This window comes from Hibiscus syriacus, unplaced genomic scaffold (assembly GCF_006381635.1).
Source record: "Hibiscus syriacus cultivar Baekdansim isolate YM2019G1 unplaced genomic scaffold, ASM638163v2 tig00110597_pilon, whole genome shotgun sequence".
In the NCBI taxonomy this organism is placed as follows: domain Eukaryota; kingdom Viridiplantae; phylum Streptophyta; class Magnoliopsida; order Malvales; family Malvaceae; genus Hibiscus; species Hibiscus syriacus.
In genome coordinates this window covers 142478-163987 of record NW_024062795.1, presented here as the reverse complement: position 1 = coordinate 163987, position 21510 = coordinate 142478, and the positions used below count along the sequence as shown (strand labels likewise).

Genomic DNA, 21510 nt, shown 5'->3' with positions numbered 1-21510 from the left:
ACAGAATATTATCCGCTAGCACTAGCAGGCATGGCATTGAGTCTCGGAGCTTCAATCAGTTTTCGTATTTAGCGTCGTTCTGGTTTGTTGTGTTTAGTATGTTTTTTCAGCCATGGGCTTTTTGTTCATCCCTTTTGCTTCTGTTTTCAGGTTTCTGAGTTGTGTTTTCTGTTTGAATAAAATGAATAAATTTTCATAATGCTTTGCTTGGCTTCCTTGAAAACTTGACTTTATGCATAGCATTGTGATGATGTTGTTTTCTCTTCTTTTTAAGATTAACAACATAGAAAGAAGGGGGGAAGGAATCTATATAGTTCTACAAAACATGTAGTTTTAAATATCAATATAGTTATGTTAAAATGATGTTGTTTTATTTTTAATGGTCTAGTGTTCAAACATTCAATGATATCTAATATGGTTTATTTCATTTTTTTTAAATTTTTTTTGAATATATCTTTTTTTTAAAAATTTTATATGAACTACATGTATTATTATTGAATTTAGAATAATCTGATTCGTACGTTGAGAAAAAATTAAAATAATTCATTTTATAAAAATAATATTTTATTTTAAAAATGAATTCAGGTGGGGAAGTTTTAGATTTTTATTGAAAATTTGGGTTGAATACTAACTTTTGATTTTTGCTAAAATTATTCTTTTATAACTTCATATAATAAATTTTGATTTTGATATAATTTTTTACTAAAATTATCCGCTTACTTGCCGGTTGAAAAACAAGAAAATTTATTTTCATTTAAATTTAATTATTAAATATATAAATATTGTCATATTTTTTAATAATAAAAGCACTATCGGATTAAGCTTATTAAAAAAAAAAAGACTACCGTACGGCTGACATATCTGCGAGCAAAGAAAAGAGAAAAAGAAAAATTCGAATTTGACCGAAACGACGCTGTTTACCATATTTTGAAAGGCTGGGGTTTCAGCCTTTGCATTAGAGGCTTAAACAAAAGGCCCAGAAGAAAAAGGGCGGCGGCGTTGAGGAAGAAAGGGAAAGAAATGGCGGAAAGAGTTTGTCAAGGGACGAAGGATCCATGGAGAGTCTTAGAATTCTACAGCGGCATTGGCGGCATGGTTGGTATTTGTTAAAACCCCCCAAGTTCATGATTTTCCACTTTTCCCCCCATCGAATTAGTGTTTGATTATTGTAGTGAGTTATTTATTCACATTTCACTGTTTCAGAGGTATTCTCTAATGAAAGCTGGCGTCAAATATCATATAGTAGAAGCCTTCGAAATCAACGATAAAGCTAATGATGTTTATCAGCACAATTTCGGTCATCGCCCTTATCAGGTTCTCTGCAATGGGTTTTCTAGAATGATATTATATGTTTTGGAATTATGATCTTTTTTTTTTAGAATCAGCTCAGTTTATTACTTTAGTTTCTTTTTCCCTTTTTTGTGATATCTGGTTACAGTTAACTATAAATTTTTCGTTTTCAGTTTCTATGCATTGGTCTTAGGCTACTGAAACAATGAAGGTTCTTATTATTTACGTGTTTATGTTTTGTTGAACAATGTGGTGGTGGAGATAGGGAAATATTCAGAATCTAACTGAAATTGATCTCGATATTTATGGAGCAAATGTATGGCTTCTTTCACCTCCTTGCCAGCCATATACTAGACAAGGTGAAGCTTGCTAATGTTTCTTGTTGCACATTGAACAGATTATTTTATTAGTTGATGAATAGCTCTTTGAATATGAGACAACACTTTTTTTTTTCATTTGTTAGGTCTCCAGAAACACTCTGCTGATGCTCGAGCATTTTCATTTCTTAATATTCTTGAACTTATACCACGCATGTCAAAACCTCCAAATATGTTACTTGTAGAAAATGTTGTTGGATTGAGGTATGTTTCTTGAGGATGTTTTTGCAACATGATCTGTATGTGTAACACGAGTTCTTTTACTTCTCATATTTCTAATCTCTTCTCTGTGTGTGTGTGTGTGGAAATGTTTCAGACTTCAGATACTCATGCAAAAATGGTAGAAGTATTGGCAAGATCTGATTTTGTTGTGCAGGAATTTATATTGAGCCCACTTCAATTTGGGGTTCCTTATTCTAGACCACGCTATTTTTGCCTGGTTCTCTCTCTCTCTCCCTCTCTCTCTTAATATTTAGAATGTTCTGTAATTCATTCAATAACTTAGGTTTTCAGCATTGTCGAGCAATAGAATGATTCAACAAATAAATTCAGCTCACCTTGACTAATGTTCAAGTTTTAATGCATTACTTAAGTTATCCAATATTGTGTCAATTTGTTCATAACTTGAATACTCCTTCATATATATATGTGTGTGAGTGCTTAAATATGAGACTAGGGGAAGTAGTTTGGGACTTGGGAGAAGTCTGATATAGTAATAAATTGTGTGATTTGGTGTTAAAGTATTGATAGGTGTCCTCTCTTAATGTTGTGCCAATTTATGGCTGTTAGACAGTTGTATTTTGTATCTTGGAAAACTGTGAAGTACTTTTAGGTTTTCTTTTATGTTTTTTTCTTTCTTTCTATTTTTGGTGTGATAAATTGTTAATTTCATCTTTGAAGAATATAGTATAATTTTGGTTTACTTGTACAGGCAAAACAAAAACATTTATCTTTTCAGTGCCAACTGTTCAATAACCAGCTTCTCTGGTCTCCGAGTCCGTTATTCGGTAATGATGAAAAGACAGTGATTGGTGAAAATGGTCAATCAAAAGAGAACTGGGATAAGTTAATTGATTCATGCCAGCCAATAGAGAAGTTTCTTGAATTTACACCTTCAAGTGATCAAGTAGACATGGAGACCATTTCTTTAGTGAATACAGATGATTCAGCAGATGTCCAGGAAACTTCAGATAAATTTGCTGAAGGAAATGCATGTGATGTTGGTTCTATATATCAGTTCATTGTTCCATTAAGTCTGATTGAGAGGTGGGGAAGTGCCATGGGTATCTTTACATTATTGTTTACTTTTATTGATGCCAATTTCCATTTTAATGCATTTACTGATTGTTTCTGCTTAAAAGTTAGAAGTAATCCTTAATGAAGTTTAGATATTGTTTACCCTGATTCCAAACGGTGCTGTTGTTTACGAAAAGCTATTATCGGTATGTGAAAGGTACTGGCTCCCTTTTGGCAACTGTCCAGGTAGAGTTTCCTTCTTAGGATATTGATATTTATAATGTTATGCTTAAAGTTGAGGCTATTGGTCTAGCTCTTATGCTATAGGCTTTTCCCCATTAATGATATTACATATATATGAACGGTCAATGTGCAGCTAAAGAACAAGGGAAAAACATCTTCCTTGAAGGAGCAGTGCCTTAGATATTTTACTCCTAGGGAGGTATGTGTTTCTCGACATTTACATTGAACCCTGGTTTGGTGTTCTCATTTATGAAGCGATTTTACAAATTCTAAAGAGCTTTCTTTGAGAATGATTAGGTTGCCAATTTGCATTCTTTTCCAAAGGACTTTGAGTTCCCGAAGCACATAAGTCTTAGACAACGGTATGATGCTGCTGTCCTTGAAAACGTTGAACTATTTAAAAAATGTAGCATTAGACAACGTTTCCAATTGTTTGAGCAATACAAAGCTATCTGAATCATCTTTTTTGATGCAGTTATGCAATGCTCGGAAATAGTTTGAGTGTAGCTGTTGTTGCCCTTTACTCCAGTATATGTTTGCCGATCCATCTTGATTTTTAGCTCAAGACTTGCTTTTACCAGATGCAGACCTGTTTTGCTTCTTCAGTCGCATAACCAGTGTTTGAAGTTCTTAAGCAACGGCATCGAGGCTCCACTCGGATCTAGACTGAAAACCTTGGTGGCTGATGATGAAGGGGTTTCTATAGCCAAGTACCCACTCTGATCTGGGAGAGCAAGTTGCACTGCATCATTTGTTGTAGCTTCCCTTTCCCTACAAAAGAAACCAAAGCATATGATGTTAACTTTTGAATTATAGCCTTAGGGTGTAGGGAATGGAAACACCAATAAACTGATATCCTATTGATCAATATCATGATGTATTATATTAGATTGGAATTATTAAGCCTGAAAAATGAGTTGAGTAGCAAAAATGGACTCCAAATTACCATTTGCAAATATCAATAATGAAACAACAAACTACTTAGGATGATAGCTAAGAGTCCTCAAGATAACATAACCATGGCAATCACAGATAGTTAAGAGCCCCTTCAAAATATCCAATTAAGTGCTACTTGTAGTTGTTGACGAAATCCCATCGCTTCTACTCATGCGCTAAGCAAGAACCTTCTATGTACTCAATTCAATGCTTTTTTGTAAACAAACCTTTAATTGCGTTCTTTAGATATGTAATATTTCAGTCAAATTTCTATAATTTTCCTCATTAAATTCAAATAAGTTATATTTAGATCGTTTACATTATCGGTTTATTAAATTTTAGTTACACCTCGATCATTATGTTGTCGATTTATTAAATTTTAATCATTTACGCTAGTGATTGTATATTTTGGTCATTAAGCCGTTAACTTTTGTTGGTTTAACGATGTGACACGTTAGTTAAAAAGGAATTAATTTTTAATTTGATCCTTAAATTTTAGATAGAATAATAATTTGACTACTAACTTTAGATGAAATATCATTTTAATCCCTAAATTTTAGATAAAATATTAGTTTTATTCCTAAATTCAAGTAAATTTTAGGTGTTGTTCATCACTCACCACAATTGTCGGTCGTCATCATGATTGTTGGACTCTAATATTTAAGTTCTCTCCTTTGTTTACTTCTTGAACGCAAATCTGGTATCCGTGTCGTCAAAAAATATCCCGAACTCAAGAAATCTAGCCTAAAATCCTTTGAATTACTATAAAATTAAACCATAATAATAACTTTAATATCTAAGTTCTTTTAAAATTAAAGAAATAAAACCAACAACTAGTTGGTCTAGTGGGATGAGACACTATATCCCTTAAGCAAGGTCAAAGGTTCGAATTCTAGCTTTTGCGAATGAAAAAAATTGGGTTGAGAGTAGGGCTGTAAATGAGACGAGACAAACCGCGAGCTACTCGAGATCGACTCGTTCAAAGCTCGATCAACACTTGAATCGAATGAATTGGACTCGAGCTCAAACTCGACTCAAATTCTTAACGAGCTAAAACGAGCTACTTAATACTCAACTCGAAAAGCTCGCGAGCTACTCGATAAAAATGTTATATTATAATTTTAGATTTTTTAAAATTACATTATTAAAAATATATTAAAAATACATTATTGATAATTATAAATTTTTAAAAATATATTTTTAAATGTAATATAAGATTTTTGTAGGTTCAAATTCGAGCTTCAATCGAGCTTTTGAATTTTTTTTGAGTTCGAGCCTTTTCGAGTTCGAGTCGAGTTTCAATTTTATATTTCGAGTTCGAGCTGAGCTTGATAATTTTTAGCTTCGCGAGTTTTCGAGTCGAACCTAATTTTAAACTTTTCGAGTTCGAGTCAAGCTCAGCAATACTCGAGCTCGACTCGGCTCGTTTACAACCCTAGTTGAGAGGGTCACCCTCGCCTCTATAGTACTCAATCCGAATTAATCGATCGATAGATTAAATATCAGTAATTATACCCAAAAAAAAAGTTTAAATCTACATCATAATCAAATATATGTTTGTCATACCCCATCAACGTAACACATTTTTCACAACTCTGATATTGCAGCCACACCCAAATGATTTTGCACTACAAACCCTTTGAAATCTTCGACTCTAAAAAAAAATTCTTCATTGAAAAAAAAAACTTTTTACTTTCTCACAAACCCTAAATCAGCTTCATTAAAATAAAGAGTTCCTCAAACTATTTGGTTTATGTAATCTAACCATTTAATTTTCCTAAACCCTAAACTAAAATATTATCAAAATTTTAAGAGCTGAAGTCTTGATTAAATCACTCTTTGTTGCCGAGAAATTTTAGGGTTTTTTTTTTCAAATTAATGTTTTTTTCATCTTTCTTCTTATGTATGTTTTACATATTAAAAAATTTATTTAATTCAGTCAATTCATAAAGTCGTTACAAATTAACGGTAGAGTGATAAAAAAAATCAATGTCTAAATTTCAGTATTTAAATTAAGAAAAATTTAAACTTCAATGACTGAAATAGGAATGAAAAAAGTTCAATAAAAAATATGTAATTTATCCATTGTATTTTTTTATTTGAAGTCAAATTTTTAAAATAAAACTTGATGGAGTATTCACAAAACTTCAAGTCACAGATGGAGATCAAGAAATTGATGATACAATGGTAAAGTGCAGTGGAATAGAAGCAAGGAAAGAATTAAGCATTAAAATTAAAACATGAAAAGAAGCACATCTGCAATATATAATGAAAAGAGCCCCACCTCTCCTCTTTCCCTCATTCCTCCCTTAGGCTTTAGCCATAACAATTTGATTGAAACATATTCGATCTTCACATTTAATGCTCTATCACCATATATGCCTACTTTTTATCTTCCTTCTTTTCTTTTCTCTCTCTTTATTTTGTCAGCTTTGCTCTCAGCCAGTTCTGGGATTTTCTGGATGAACCTGTTAAACCATAACAATCAATGAATCGTAACTTCGGAAACATGCATGCTATATCCTACTTATGTTCGAATATGAGTCGGAAATGTTAAAGATATACCTGATATAACCTATCTTCCTTGTAGCTTCTACTTCTAAGCTTAAGCTCTCCTCTGCTGGTTGTCATCTCATCCAATACTTCGGCATCATGGAAGTCATCATCGGTGCCTTCACCGCCGGTAGATGGTTCTCCTTCCTGTATGCATATCATTCATGTTTGAATCAAATTGCATATCATCTATGGTACAACACAATTGTTTTGAAAGATGTACCTGGAGTGATGCTCTTCTTGGGGTACCGATGATTTCTTCGTACTCGGAAGCATCAAGTTCCTGAAGATGTTCGGGATGGAATAACTTGGGAAGGACGTGCTGTCTGATGCCGATGAGAAGGATGAAAGGTACTGGAAACAGTATTCCAGCTAGAGGTATCCATGTGACCCCGAAACATATCAGAAGATATACAATTTGGAAGGCTGTAAATAACAGAATGGCATTGAAAGGTACCGACTCCAGGTATGATGCATGAAGAGTTTCCAGGACTCTGTTCAACCAAATGTTACACATTAGAAATTAGCTTGGTTTTCGACATTATTTAAAGGTGTTATATGGGTACGATCGACGTACTTGTAACGCCTGCTGGGGGCGATGAAGATCAGCAATATTCTTTCCCAGAACTGGCAACCTGGGAGGCTGTCAATGGCCATATAGGCAAAATAGCCCCAAAGTACTGATGTAGGGATCATCCTTATTAGAGGTATAATACACAATGAAAGTCCCGTAAGGACTGACTGCAACAGGTTGCTCATTCTTTGCTCATTCACTCTAACAGGTAAATAAGCATCGATATTTCTCGGGATCGAATTTTTCTTTTCCGTTCTTCCCATCGTTGTCTTTCATCATACCCTCTTTCAAGTTCTTCAACTCTTTATCTGCTGAATCACACTGCAACTACATTCCATGTTATGTTGCAATGAGTCTCGCAATCTAACATGTCCCGATCTATAGAAGCTGTAGGAGTCTAGAGTACTTACAGACGGAGATGCGTCCAATTCTATAAACACAGCTTCCATTCTTCCATAGATTTCTGATTGGCTTGCTTGTTGCTTCATGCCCTCCTTGACACTTTTCACCATTTTTCTCCGAATCATCTGCATTCACCGGATTATATAGTCTAAGAACCGACATTAAACAGAGCGATATTTAAAGTAAGAGAATAGCTTCCAAGAGTTAGTGGCAACATACCCGCTTCTTGAGAACTGCAAGGCTCTTTGTGTGCATGGGAGATTGCGGTAGGACGCCATTTGAAGGAGGGAGTCCCAAAAACCCACAGATCAAAGTCTGAAATCATGATTGTGAAGAAGCATTGTAAGAGTAAAAATTAGCATGAAACAGATTTCAAAACAAAACTTGTAGGGGAATGATCAGTTATGTACCGTAATTCCGAGAATCAAGACATCATAATGGTAAGCAGAGGGCTTTTTAAGGTTGAACTCCTTTTGCTGTGCCATCTGCGAAGCGACGCTGTGATAGAAGAAGTATAGACCTGCTATCATTAGTGCTGGTATAATGGCAGCAAAGATGTACAGTACTGGTACCCTTCCCATATCCTATAAAAGAGATATGATTAAGTCAAGATTTATATTTGATTATAATCTATACAACTTATATACCTTCATCACTGTCCATTGATACATTGATTCACGTTCCCAAAGAAGTGGACTTAAAAGCCTCCTAGGAACTCCAGAGACGACTTTTCGGGGTATGGCGTATGACAATGCTGTCCAACATAGGACCATTAAGGGAACACCATAGTCTGCGATGAAACCTCGAAACCAACCTGAAACCAGAGTCGATAAATACATTGATTGGACAGAAAAAAAAACCCAACAATCTTGTACTAAATGTCTAACGTGAAACAATTATAGGTTGATCCTAGTTCGGCTGGTTGATGCACCTGTTCCGTAACGCCATGATCTTGCCTTTCGTGTCTTTAGGGAGGTTAATAGAACCCCAAATGAGAAAATGATTCCCAGCAATCCATTTGTGTATAGCCATTGGAACTGATACTTCTCCTCTTTAGGATTTTCACCTTCGGGCACATTGAATTCACTGACCACTCCCTAATGATAAAACAAAAGTATCATTATCAGGGTCAAAACAACATGATTTTAGTCATCATAAACATTGCTCCTAAGTTATTGAATACCCTAATAGCCTGTTGAAGGAAAAGAACGGTTATCAACATGCCAAAAAGCTCGCCTGCAATTCTGGTAAATCTGTTGATTATGGTGGCTACATTGAATACAGCAAGGAGAACGAGCATCACGGCGGTCCATATACAGACCCTGGGGAAGGAAAACAAAAGAAACAAACTTAGACATAAAGCACATTTTCTGCAGAATCAAGCATAGGAAACTATAACCATTACCATGAAGTCCAAGCCAAATAGAGTTCCTTGCCCAACTCTGGCCTTTCCATGCTGAAACGGTACAGGTAAGTGTACATTATAATGGTTGGCTCTGCAACACCTATTATCAACATAGGCTGCCCACCAATAACGGAGTGAATGATCCCGCAAATAGCGGTAGAAGCCAACGTTTCGACCGTGCTCAGAGAGCCATCTAAACTCGAGCAAAAGAGAATGTATAACTGAGTTTCATTACTTTGATGTTCATTATGTACGACGCTTTGCATTGGAGCAACTTGTTATAATACCTGAATCTCGACTCAACTGCTCTCCAAAGGCAATAACAGGAAGAGCAGATGCAAAGAAGATATAGGTGGTAGGAGCTAATATCCTGATAGAAATACGAAACAAAAAATGAAATCTCATGTTGAAATCTCTTCCCACAGGAACATAAAAGATGGTAACACAAGTGCATCAAATTTATGAAGACGTACCGAAAGCCAGAGCAAAGTGCACTGACCCAATCGTGCTTATAGCACGCCCTTCTTCCGTTGAAGTCTCTGATTATCCCCGAGAACGGATGTTCGAAGTCCATAACTGATTTGATTAAAAACAAACAAGTTTTGCATTCATATATGTTAAATGGATTCAGAGAGGAGAGTTTTATGATACGAGTGTACTTAACATTCAAACATAAGTGTTGAACTCGGACACTTCAGCAAACATAAGGAGAACAAATAGTATAGATTACCTATACACCTTTACCCTAACACCCTCTTATCCTCACAACAATCACATGAATAACATAACAAAGAAGGGAAACTTGTATGTATGTATGCACTATGCATAATGCATGCATGTATGTGGATGTGAAGGCAAAAAATAGTAGTGATGGCATGGAATCATGTTACAATTGCGTGAGTAGAAAAGGGAAAAAAGAAAAGAAAGTTACGAGTTTTGGAGTTTCCTCTTCAGTGGCAAAGTTTCCGATGTAGTCGGAGATTTCACGGCGGAGGTTCTGAAAACGAAAAGCCTCACTCCTTTCGGCTCTTTGCCAGACACCTTTAAGATATTTGTGTGTGTATATATATACACACACATATAAAGGTAAAAGTTTCTAAAAAATTGCAGTAATTAAGTTACAGCGTTAGTTTACTGTGTCTTTGGGTGTATTGGTTCAAACACTGAGCGGCTTTCCCGGGTTCAACTTCCATTTGCGAGCCCTCAAGTATCGGGACGTTCCTCACGTGGTTCTATCATCCAAGTCTTATGCTTCCCGGTTCCAATAATAACAATAATTGTTTTGTTTTTCACCCAATATAAAAGTTCTAACATTTAATAGCAGTGAAAATAAATATTATTATTATAGTTGATGGAGTTTATTTTGATTTGTATTGTTGTTGGTAGATTACATAGGAGGATATAAGATTAAACATTTTTAAGCACTTTATATCTTCTGAATTATGGGTTGACAGGTATCTACACTGTACCAAAAATTGTCTTTTTTAAAAAATAATATTATTTTAAGTATAATTAGTACATTAATATATCGATGACAACTATTAAAGTAAGATAAATGTAGGGTGAGTATAATATTAATCTGTTGTCATATTTAAATATGTTGTAAAAAAATCGATCAATAGGAACATATCTTATAATAATATTGATCATCTGATTTTAATAAAAAAGTAAATGATATGTAAATTTTTTTAGATTTTATTTTTATTTAGTTTAATCCTTACAAAATATTTAATAAAAATCAATCCTATTTATTTCTAATTTTTATAATTTAATCTAATATTTTTTATATTTAATATACTAATCTTTCTAATAAGAATATGACACATGTCATCATATTATAGAAATAATAATAATAATAATAATAATAATAATAATAATAATAATAATAATGCAAACCTAGGGAATTAAACCTAAGTCTATTAAAAGAATAACCCAACACCCCAAAAAAACCTAAAATTATTATAAAATAGACAAATTTAATATTTAGATTAAATTAAAATTGAAACTGATTATATTCAATATTCTTAAATCATTGTTAATTAATTTTAAATTAATATTTTTATTAAAAATAATTTTAAAATAATTTAAATTAATATTCTTATAATACTTATTAGAGAAAATAACCTCAGTGACCAAAAATCCCATATAATATACGATTTTAACCAACTTTTTTCGGATTTGCCAAAATGACCAACAAAATTGTAATGCGATCGCTAATTTGCAACGCGATCTCCATTATCGCAAATTCGCGTTGTATTTTCGCAATGCGATATTTGAAAATCGCGTTGCGATGGTCTACAGTATCGTTGCGATTTTCCCAATTCGCAATGCGAATAAGTAAATCGCAACGCGAATTGGGAAAATCGCAATGCGAATAAGTAAATCGCAACGCGAATTGGGAAAATCGCAATGCGATACTTACTATCGCAATGCGATAATACAAAATCGCAACGAGATACTTACTTTCGCAACGCGATACTGACTTTCGCAACGCGATTTACATAATCGCAATGCGATTTTCAAAGCGCCATTAGTATCCTGGCCAAGTATTTTATTTTTAAATTCCAAACATGAATATTAATATATTGGAACACTGAACTGTCCACAGTATATCCCGTAATCGCAACTCATAACCTAAAACCTAAAATCACAACTCAGTCCCATCTCCATCTCTCACTCTCTCACCCATCTCCGACGAAATCCGTCCCCATCTCCGGCGAAATCCGTCTATCTAAATCTCTCAGAGCCACCCTCACAATCAGAAATGGAAAATCAACCAAATCAACCAACGAGGGTTAGTTTTTTTAATTATTTTCTTTTTGAAATTTTTGCATTATTATTAGGTTTTTCATATTGAAATTGATGATAAGTTTACTGGTAATTTCAATAATAGATTAACCATTTCACTTAGATTGCTTATTAAATCAACCAAGAATCGCAACGCGAAATGCAAATCGCAACGCGATTTTAGTTTCGCGTTGCGATTCTCTCGTTGCGATAGTCATTTTCGTGTTGCGATTACTTCACAGTGTTGCATATTTAAGTTTGAAGAATAAACTACTACTATTTATGTTTATTATTGTTTTGGTATATCTTCACAGTGTAGTTTTGGTATATCTAATTTAGTATGTTTATTGTTTTTGTAGAACTTTTATTCGGCTCAATTGACCTTGAGAAATAAAGTCAGCCTGGCCAAAACAATTGCGTCGAAGCTTTCACCTGCACAAAGAAAAATGTTTGAGGATACATGCTTCGGGCCATGGCTGAAAGTACAACATCCCGGTGGAGATGCGATGTTGACACACCTGTTTCTTCAAACCATGACTAGAGATCTACCAGAGACTATACAACGTCGTGATGAAGAGATATGGTTTGATTTTCCACCGGCGTATACGTGTTTTGGGCGGGAGGAGTTTTGCTTAATCACCGGTCTACGCTTCGGACACGATGATGTAGGTCGGTACACTAGACACATTACCCGCCCATCATGGCTATCCCGGGTTTTTCCTGAGCTGGAGAGGCTGAGTCTACACGTAGAAGACCTGACAAGATTTTTGAATAATAAAGATGGTTTTACTCGGATGGATGACGTCGACGTTGTCCGAGTATGCCTTCTAATTCTTTTGCATGCCGGCTTTTTAGGCAGAGAGGCCAAACAACCTATTCCAAATGATCTAATCAAATTGGTAGAAGACCTAATTCTGTTTCCGTGGGGCTCGTATTTATGGAAAGCTACATGGAATAAGTTATCGTCTGCCTTGGATGATCGAAAAAGTTTGCATGGCGATGGTTCCAAATACACTTTGACAGGCTTTATTTGGGCCTTTAAGGTAAGAATTTTTATATAATGTTTCCAAAATTATAAGTAATTATTTAACAATTACTAATGTTTGTTATTATATTGTTTGTAGATTTGGATATTTGAGGCCTTTCCCGCCATGAAGACATATGCAATAAAAACTTCAAATAATATTCCCAGGGCTATTTCCTGGAAGAGGAAACGAACCTTGCAATGGGAAGATTTACTACGGTATACGACAATAAATAATGTAAGTTAACATAAATACTACCATATGTTTATAAACAAGTTATTACTAGTACACATTTAACTTTGTTTGAGCTTTTATATTGTTAGGAGGCCAACACTTCTCTACAGAGGCTGACACCCACGGAAGCTGAGCTTGCCACTGATTGGTGGCAAGCTAGTAAGCGTTTTTTTGATGGAACGGTTGATGAGCAGCCTCCACTTCGGGAGCCATCACCTCGCCCAGAGCTATCACCCCACCCAGAGCCATCATCTGATCGACCCGGCTATACACCTCCACAACGACAGCCATCACCTATTCTGTCACATCATCGAGCCTCTTCTCCACCATCACCGCAAGATAGGCGACCGGCAAAGATGCCACGACGTTTATCTCCCTGTTCTCCACCTCCACCTCAACGGGATGAGTTAGGGGAGTTACGTGATGAGGTCAATGCCTTGCGTGAGGAGGTCGGTACTTTACGCAAAGACGATGGTGCATGGCGTGTTGAGGTGTCTACATTACGCGGTGAGGTAGCCGCTCTACGTGAGATGGTAGCATCGTTGCAGAATGAGGTTCATACTCTACGCAACGAGGTAAGTTTAAGATTTTTCATACTCGTAATTCATTCGGTTGCTGCCAATATGTTTTGTTAGTATTTGTTTTGGTTTTGTTTTTGTCTTTTGGTTGAAGTAATGCAATCCATTCAAGTTTCAATTTGCAGAAGAAGAATAGTTTACTTTCGCAACACGAAATGACTATCGCAACGCGGAAATGGCTATCGCAATGCGAAATGAAAATCGCAACGACAAAATCGCAACGCGAAATGAAATCGCAACGACAAAATCGCAACGCGAAATGAAAATCGCAATGCGATTTGTGTTTCGCGTTGCGATTTTGTCGTTGCGATTTCATTTCGCGTTGCGATTTTGTCGTTGCGATTTTCATTTCGCATTGCGATAGCCATTTCCGCGTTGCGATAGTCATTTCGCGTTGCGATTTAAGTTTCGTGTTGCGAAAGTAAACTATTCTTCTTCTGGAATGTTTATATATGTTGTCCTTTTAAATGTTTATATAAGTGCTTACTTCTGGAATGTTATCTGAGCATTTTGTGAACTATGATAGAATAATGATTTGGGTGAATACAATGCTAGTTTGAAACATATTTGTCTTTGTTTAATATCATGTCTGTTTATTTACTGATTTATGTATTAATTTTTTTAGCGGCCCGATAAGGTGGATGTTTTACGTCGGGTTTTCCTTGCACGACGGAGTTCACGCATCAGACGGCGTGGACGTGTTATTACGTCTCCGTTCACCCCAATGGTGCGAAGACTCCGCAAGAAGAAGCCCGACTCACCGGTCATCCCTCAAGAGTCCCCTCCAATCGTTCAAGAGGCCCCTATTCTCACTCAAGATTCCCCCCACCGTTCAAGAGGCCACTGTCATCGTTGAAGAGGTCCCTCCCACCATTCCAGAGCCCGATTCACATGGGGTAATATATCGAAGTATTGAGAAACCCCCACTGGTTCCGGACATGATGGATGAGAGTTGGCTCTCGTATGAGTTATCGGCTAGTACCCTTCCGGTATCTGAAGTGGAGAAGAGACAACTACCGGAAACAATTGTGGATAATACCCTTTGGGCTAAGACCGCAGTTGATTTTTATCTACATGAGCGGAGCCAAGGGTGTTACACTGACATCAGCAAACTCAACGATGAAATGTTTTTGTTGCTTGATCGGTCTTGGTGGGGTGTGCTATTAGGGGTTGAAGACAGTGGCTATTTGGATGGGGAGGTAAGACTATATTTGTCTTATATATGATTTTGATTAATTTGTTTAAAAATTAATGTAATTCACTAATATATGTATTTTTTTTGTAAAACAGCATATCGATGCGTGGGTGTCACGTCTACTAATAATAAGGAAGCTTAGGAAAAATAAAAAAAATTCGCTATATACAATAATGCCGACGGCTTTTCACGCAGTTCACTTGAAGAATCAACGAGATGAATCATTTTTGTTGGGCAATGGACAAGCTAAACTTTATCCTGCATGGTGGGAGGTCGATAAGGTTAGTGTTTATTTTTTAAATTTTTTAAAGGTGTTAATAAATAAGTGCGCAAATAAATGAATTATTACTTATGATCGCAGGTGTTTATCCCTGTTTTGGAACGTCGTCACTGGCTTCTCGTCCAACTTCAGCTCCCATCCCTGAAGATAATAGTGTATGACAGCATGATCAATTACATATCACTGTCTGATTTGAGAGATATTTTCAAGGGATGGAGCTCTCATTTGGCTAAATTCTTGGATGGGATTAAGTATTGGAGTCATTCTGGACACAAGAAGCCAAAGAAGTTCAATGTCACAGTTGTCAGAGACGAGACCGCGCCACAGCAATCGCCGGGAGCCAGAGGGGATTGTGGTCCTCTCGTATGCCTTTGCTTGGCGCGTTTGACGACGGGAAGCACAGAGTTTTTACCTCCCACCGATAGAGATAAAGCTGCAGTAGGCTTGTGGTTTCGGCATTATATGGCTAGAGCAATATATTCGAGACGCTGCCTACCTGCATCCTCGTTATGAAAGTGTCCATTGTTAATTGGTAAGTCAAATGCAAGTTTTGTTAACATATACTCCTTTTGGTTTGAAAATGTTTGGTTAAGTACCTAGAATTCAATAATTTGTTGTTTGTAGGTTTTAGATGTGTAGGAAGTCTTGTTTGAGCAAATGTTTGGTTTCTGCAGGTTAATCCTTAAGTGAGCTGCGTGAAATGGATGTACGGGGTCACAAAGTTGTTGATTCATTGATTCAATAATTGATGAAGAAATAAGAATAATTATTATTTTTTGATTGTTTAATTGATTTGTAAAAGATGATTTGTAAATCTTGATTTGTTTAATTGATGTGTACATAATTTGTGTTGAAATGTAATAGTTGATTTGTTGATTTTCAATCTGCTTTATGTTGAAGGCAAAACAGACTATCGCAACGCGAAATGGAAATCGTAATGCGAAATGAAAATCGCAATGCGAAATGAAAATCGCAATGCGAAATGAAAATCGCAATGCGAAATGAAATCGCAACGAGAAAATCGCAATGCGATTTTCATTTCGCATTGCGATTTTCTCGTTGCGATAACCATTTTCGCGTTGCGATAGTCATTTTCGCGTTGCGATAGTCAAATGAATGTCTAATAAGTGATGACAACTGAACAGATCATAGCAATGTTCAAACTCAAGTTACTAATACATGCCTAACTGAAAATGTTAAAAGTGCACACATATAATACACATAATGCAAGTTTTGTTAACATATATACTCCTTTTGGTTTGAAAATGTTTGGTTAAGTACCTAGAATTCAATAATAATTGTTAAAAGTTTATGCATGTTAATCCTCGTTGCCTTTTTCATTTCACATTGCGATTCTATCGTTGCGATTTGCATTTCGCATTGCGATGGTCAAATGATTGCCTTTCGCAACGCGATTCTGACTCGCAATGCGAGTTTCAAAGTTCGCAACAGGTTTTAGTTTCGCAAGCCAAATTTTGAGTGTATATATATACGCAGCAGCAACAACTCATAACCTAAATCCCTAAATCGCAACTCATTCCATCTCCATCTATCACTCTCTCCGGCGACATTCGTTCAAATATCCAACGACATCCTTCCCCATCCGGCAACAGGTCTTAGTTTCGCATCTCGTTTGTTTAGTTACAACCATAAAATCATCTAATGTATTAGTAACTTGAGTTTGAACATTGCTATGATCTGTTCAGTTGTCATCACTTATTAGACATTCATTTGACTATCGCAACGCGAAAATGACTATCGCAACGCGAAAATGGTTATCGCAACGAGAAAATCATTTTCAGTTAGGCATGTATTAGTAACTTGAGTTTGAACATTGCTATGATCTGTTCAGTTGTCATCACTTATTAGACATTCATTTGACTATCGCAACGCGAAAATGGTTATCGCAACGAGAAAATCGCAATGCGAAATGAAAATCGCATTGCGATTTTCTCGTTGCGATTTTCATTTCGCATTACGATTTTCATTTCGCATTGCGATTTCCATTTCGCGTTGCGATAGTCTATTTTGCCTTCAACATAAAGCAGATTGAAAATCAACAAATCAACTATTACATTTCAACACAAATTATGTACACATCAATTAAACAAATCAAGATTTACAAATCATCTTTTACAAATCAATTAAACAATCAAAAAATAATAATTATTCTTATTTCTTCATCAATTATTGAATCAATGAATCAACAACTTTGTGACCCCGTACATCCATTTCACGCAGCTCACTTAAGGATTAACCTGCATAAACCAAACATTTGCTCAAACAACACTTTCTACACATCTAAAACCTACAAACAGCAAATTATTGAATTCTAGGTACTTAACCAAACATTTTCAAACCACAAGCCTATAAACATACCAATTATTTATGGACATTTTTATAACGCGGATGCAGGTAGGCAGCGTCTCGTATATATCGATCTAGCCATATAATGTCGAAACCACAAGCCTACTGCAGCTCTATCTATATCGGTGGGAGGTAGATACTTTATACTTCCTGTGATCAAACGGTCTAACGCCAAGCATACGAGAGGACCACAATCCCCTCTGGGTCCTTTCGTTTGTTGTAGAGCGGTCTCGTCTCTGCTAACTGTAATATTGAGCTTCTTTGGCTTCTTGTTTCCAGAACGAGTCCAATAATTTATCGCATCCAAGTATTTAGCCAAATAAGAGCTCCATCCCTTAATAATATCTCTTAAATCAACCAATGATATGTAATTTATCATGCTGTCATATACTATTGCCTTAAGGGATGGGATCTGAAGCTCGACGAGAAGCCAATGGTTACGTTCCAAAACAGGGATAAACACCTGCAATCATAAGTAATAATTCATTCATTTGCGCACTTATTTATGAATACCTTTAAACTCAATCTAAAATAAACACTAACCTTATCGACCTCCCACCATGCAGGATAAAGTTTAGCTTGTCCATTGCCCAACGCAAATGATTCATCTCGTTGATTCTTCAAGTGAACTGCGTTAAAAGCCGTCGGCATTATTGTATACCGTGTATTTCTTTTATTTTCCTTAAGTTTCCTAATTATTAGTAGACGTGACACCCACGCATCGATATCTGTTTTACAAAAAAATACATATTAGTGAATTACATTAATTTTTAAACAAATTAATCAAATGAAAATATAAGAAAAATATAAGACTTACCCCTCCATCGAAATAGCCATTGTCTTCGACCCCTAATAATACGCCCCACCAAGACCGATCAGCAACAAATAGATATCATCATTGAGCTTGCATATGTCAGTGAAACACCCCTGGCTTCGCTCATGTAGATAAAAATCAACTGCGGTCTTAGCCCAAAGGGTGTTATCCAGAATTGTGTCCGGTAGTTGTTTCCTCTCCTCTTCAGATACCGGTATGGTACTGGCCGGTAACTCATACGAGAGCCAACTTGAATCCATCATGTCCGGCACGTCAGAGGGTTTCTCAAGAATCCTATATATGACGCCATGTGAATCGGGCTCTTGAATGGTGGGAGGGACCTCTTCAACGATGACAGTGGCCTCTTGAACGGTGGGAGGGACTCTCGAGGAATGATAGGGCCTCTTCAACGATATGAGTGGACTCTTGAGGGATGATAGGCGAGTCGGGCTTCTTCTTGCGGTGTCTTCGCACTATTGGGGTATACGGAGACTTAATAGCACGTGCACGTCGTCTGATGTGTGAACTCTGTCGTGCAAGAAAAACCCGACGTAAAGCATCCACCTTATCGGTCCGCTAAATAAAAATACAAATATCAGTAAATAAATAGACATGATATTTAAACAGTGAAAACAAAGATAAATATATTTCAAACTTTCAACCAAAAGACAAAACAAAGACAAATACTAACTTCACAGTGTTAAAGTAAAAAGTTTAGCAGTTTTGGCAGCAACCGAATAAATTTACTAAGCAATCTAAGTGAAATGGTTAATTTAAGTGAAATTACGAGTAAATTTATCATCAAGTTAAATATGGAAAATCTTAAACTTACCTCGTTGCGTAGAGTATGAACCTCATTCTGCAACGATACTACCATCACACGTAGAGCGGCAACCTCACCACGTAAAGTAGACACCTCCACACGCCATGCACCATCGTTATCGCGTAGAGTACCGATCTCCTCACGCAAGGCATTGACCTCATCACGTAACTCCCTTGGCTCATCCCGTGGAGGTGGAGAACAGGGAGATAGAAGTCGTGGCATCTTTGTCGGTCGCCTATCATGAGGTGATGGTGGAGAAGAGACTCGATGATGTGACGGATAGGTGATGGCTCTCGTTGTAGAGGTGTATAGTCGGGTCGATCAGGTGATGGCTCTGGGTGAGGTGATGGCTCTCGAAGTGGAGGAAGTGGAGGCTGCTCATCATTCGTGCCATCAAAAAACGCTGACTAGCTTGCCACCAATCAGTGGCAAGCTCAGCCTCCGTGGGTGTCAGTCTCATTAATGGAGTGTTGGCCTCCTAAAAATATAATAAAAACTAAACAAAGTTAAACGTCTACTATTAATAACTTGTTTATATATGATAGTATTTGTGTTAACTTACATTATTTATTGTCGCATATGGTATTAAGTCTTCCCAATCCAACATACGTTTCCTCTTCCAGGAAATAGCCCTAGGAATATCATCTGAGGATTTTAATGCATATGTCCGCATGCTGGGGAAAGCCTCGAATATCCAAATCTACAACCAATATAATAACAAACATTAGTAATTGTTAAATGATTAATTATAATTTTGAAAACATTATATAGAAATTCTTACCTTAAAGGCCCAAACAAAGCCTGACAAAGTGTATTTCGACCCATCGCCCCGCAAACTTTTGCGGTCATCAAAGGCAGACGACAACTTAGTCCAGGTAGCTTTCCATATATACGAACCCCACGGAAACAGATTCCATGCATTTAGGTCCTCTACCAATAATATTAGCTCCTGAGGAATAGGTTGTCTGGCCTCTCTGCCTAGAAAGCCGGCATACAAAAGTAGTAGAAGGCATACTCGGACAACATCGACGTCATTCATCCGAGTAAAACCATCTTTCTTATTAAACAATTTCTTCATGTCGTCGACGTGTAAGTTCGGCTTCTCTATTGACTCATCAGGAAAAACCCTGGATAACCATGATGGGCGGGTGATATGACGAGTGTACCGGCCTACATCATCGTGTCCGAATCGTAGACCAGTGATTAAGCAGAACTCCTTCCGCCCAAAACAAGTATACGCCGGTGGAAAATGAAACCATATCTCTTCCTCACCACGTTGTATACTGTCGGGTAGATCGCTAGTCATAGTCTGAAGCCACAAATGGGTCAACTAGCATCTCCACCCGGATGCTGTACTCTCAGCCATGGCCCGAAGCAGGTTTCTTCAAACAATTTTCTTTGTGCAGGTGAAAGCTTCGAAGCAATTGTAGTGGCTAGGCTAACTTTATTCCTTAATGTCAATGAAGCCGAAAAAAATTTCTACAAAAAAACATAAACATACCAAGTTAGATATACCAAAAATTACACTGTCAAGATATACCAAAAACAAAACAATAAACATAAATAGTAGTTTATTCTTGAAACTAAAATTTGCAACACTGTTTTTGTCTTTTGGTTGAAATGAAAATCGCAACGAGATAATGAGAATCGCAACGCGAAATGACTATCGCGACCAGACAATCGCAACGCGAAATGAAAATCGCAACCGCGAATAAAAATCGCAACGCGAAATGAAAATCGCAACGCGAAATGAAAATCGCAATGCGATTTTGGTTTCGCGTTGCGATAGTTATTTCCGCGTTGCGATTTTCATTCTCGAAACTATTCTTCTTCTGCATTACTTCAACCAAAAGACAAAGCAAAGACAAATACTAACTTCACAGGCTAAACAGTTTAGCAGTATTGGCAGCAATCGAATGAATTTAATAAGAAATCTAAGTGAAATGGTTAATCTATTATTGAAATTACCAGTAAACTTATCATCAATCTCAATATGAAAAACCTAAAATAATGCAAAAATTTCAAATTAAAAATAAAAAAAACTAACCCTCGTAGGTTGATTTTCCATTTCTGAATGATTGTGAGGGATTTTTGACTGTGAATGGTTGTGAGGGATTTCGCCGGCGATGGAGACGGAAATCTTCGGAGATGGGTACGGATTTCGCCGTAGAGAGTGAGAGATGGAGATGAGACTGAGTGTTGTGCTTTTGGGTTTGAGGTTATGAGTTGCGATTACTGTGGACGGTTCATTTTCCGATTTATTAAGAAAAAATACGTGTTTGGAATTTGAAAAAAAAATACGCGTTAATACGAATGGCGATTATGTAAATCGCGTTGCGAAAGTCAGTATCGCGTTGCGAAAGTAAGTATCTCGTTGCGATTTTGTATTAT

At 36.5% G+C, this 21510-nt stretch overlaps 1 protein-coding gene and 1 pseudogene across 1 annotated transcript; one reads left to right on the top strand and one right to left on the bottom strand.

Moving 5' to 3' along the window:
* The first annotated feature begins 846 nt into the window (after positions 1-846).
* LOC120134477 (tRNA (cytosine(38)-C(5))-methyltransferase 2-like) lies at positions 847-4026 on the top strand. The gene is given in 12 exon segments (XM_039150910.1): positions 847-1095; positions 1204-1314; positions 1556-1649; positions 1754-1875; positions 1984-2106; positions 2599-2950; positions 3056-3088; positions 3091-3149; positions 3280-3345; positions 3444-3508; positions 3622-3659; positions 3662-4026. Coding segments are annotated over 12 exon segments (1176 nt in total). The 5' UTR covers positions 847-1020; the 3' UTR covers positions 3700-4026.
* A 2468-nt stretch (positions 4027-6494) lies between these two features.
* On the bottom strand, positions 6495-10025 carry LOC120134475 (annotated as a pseudogene).
* Between the last annotated feature and the right edge of the window lie 11485 nt (positions 10026-21510).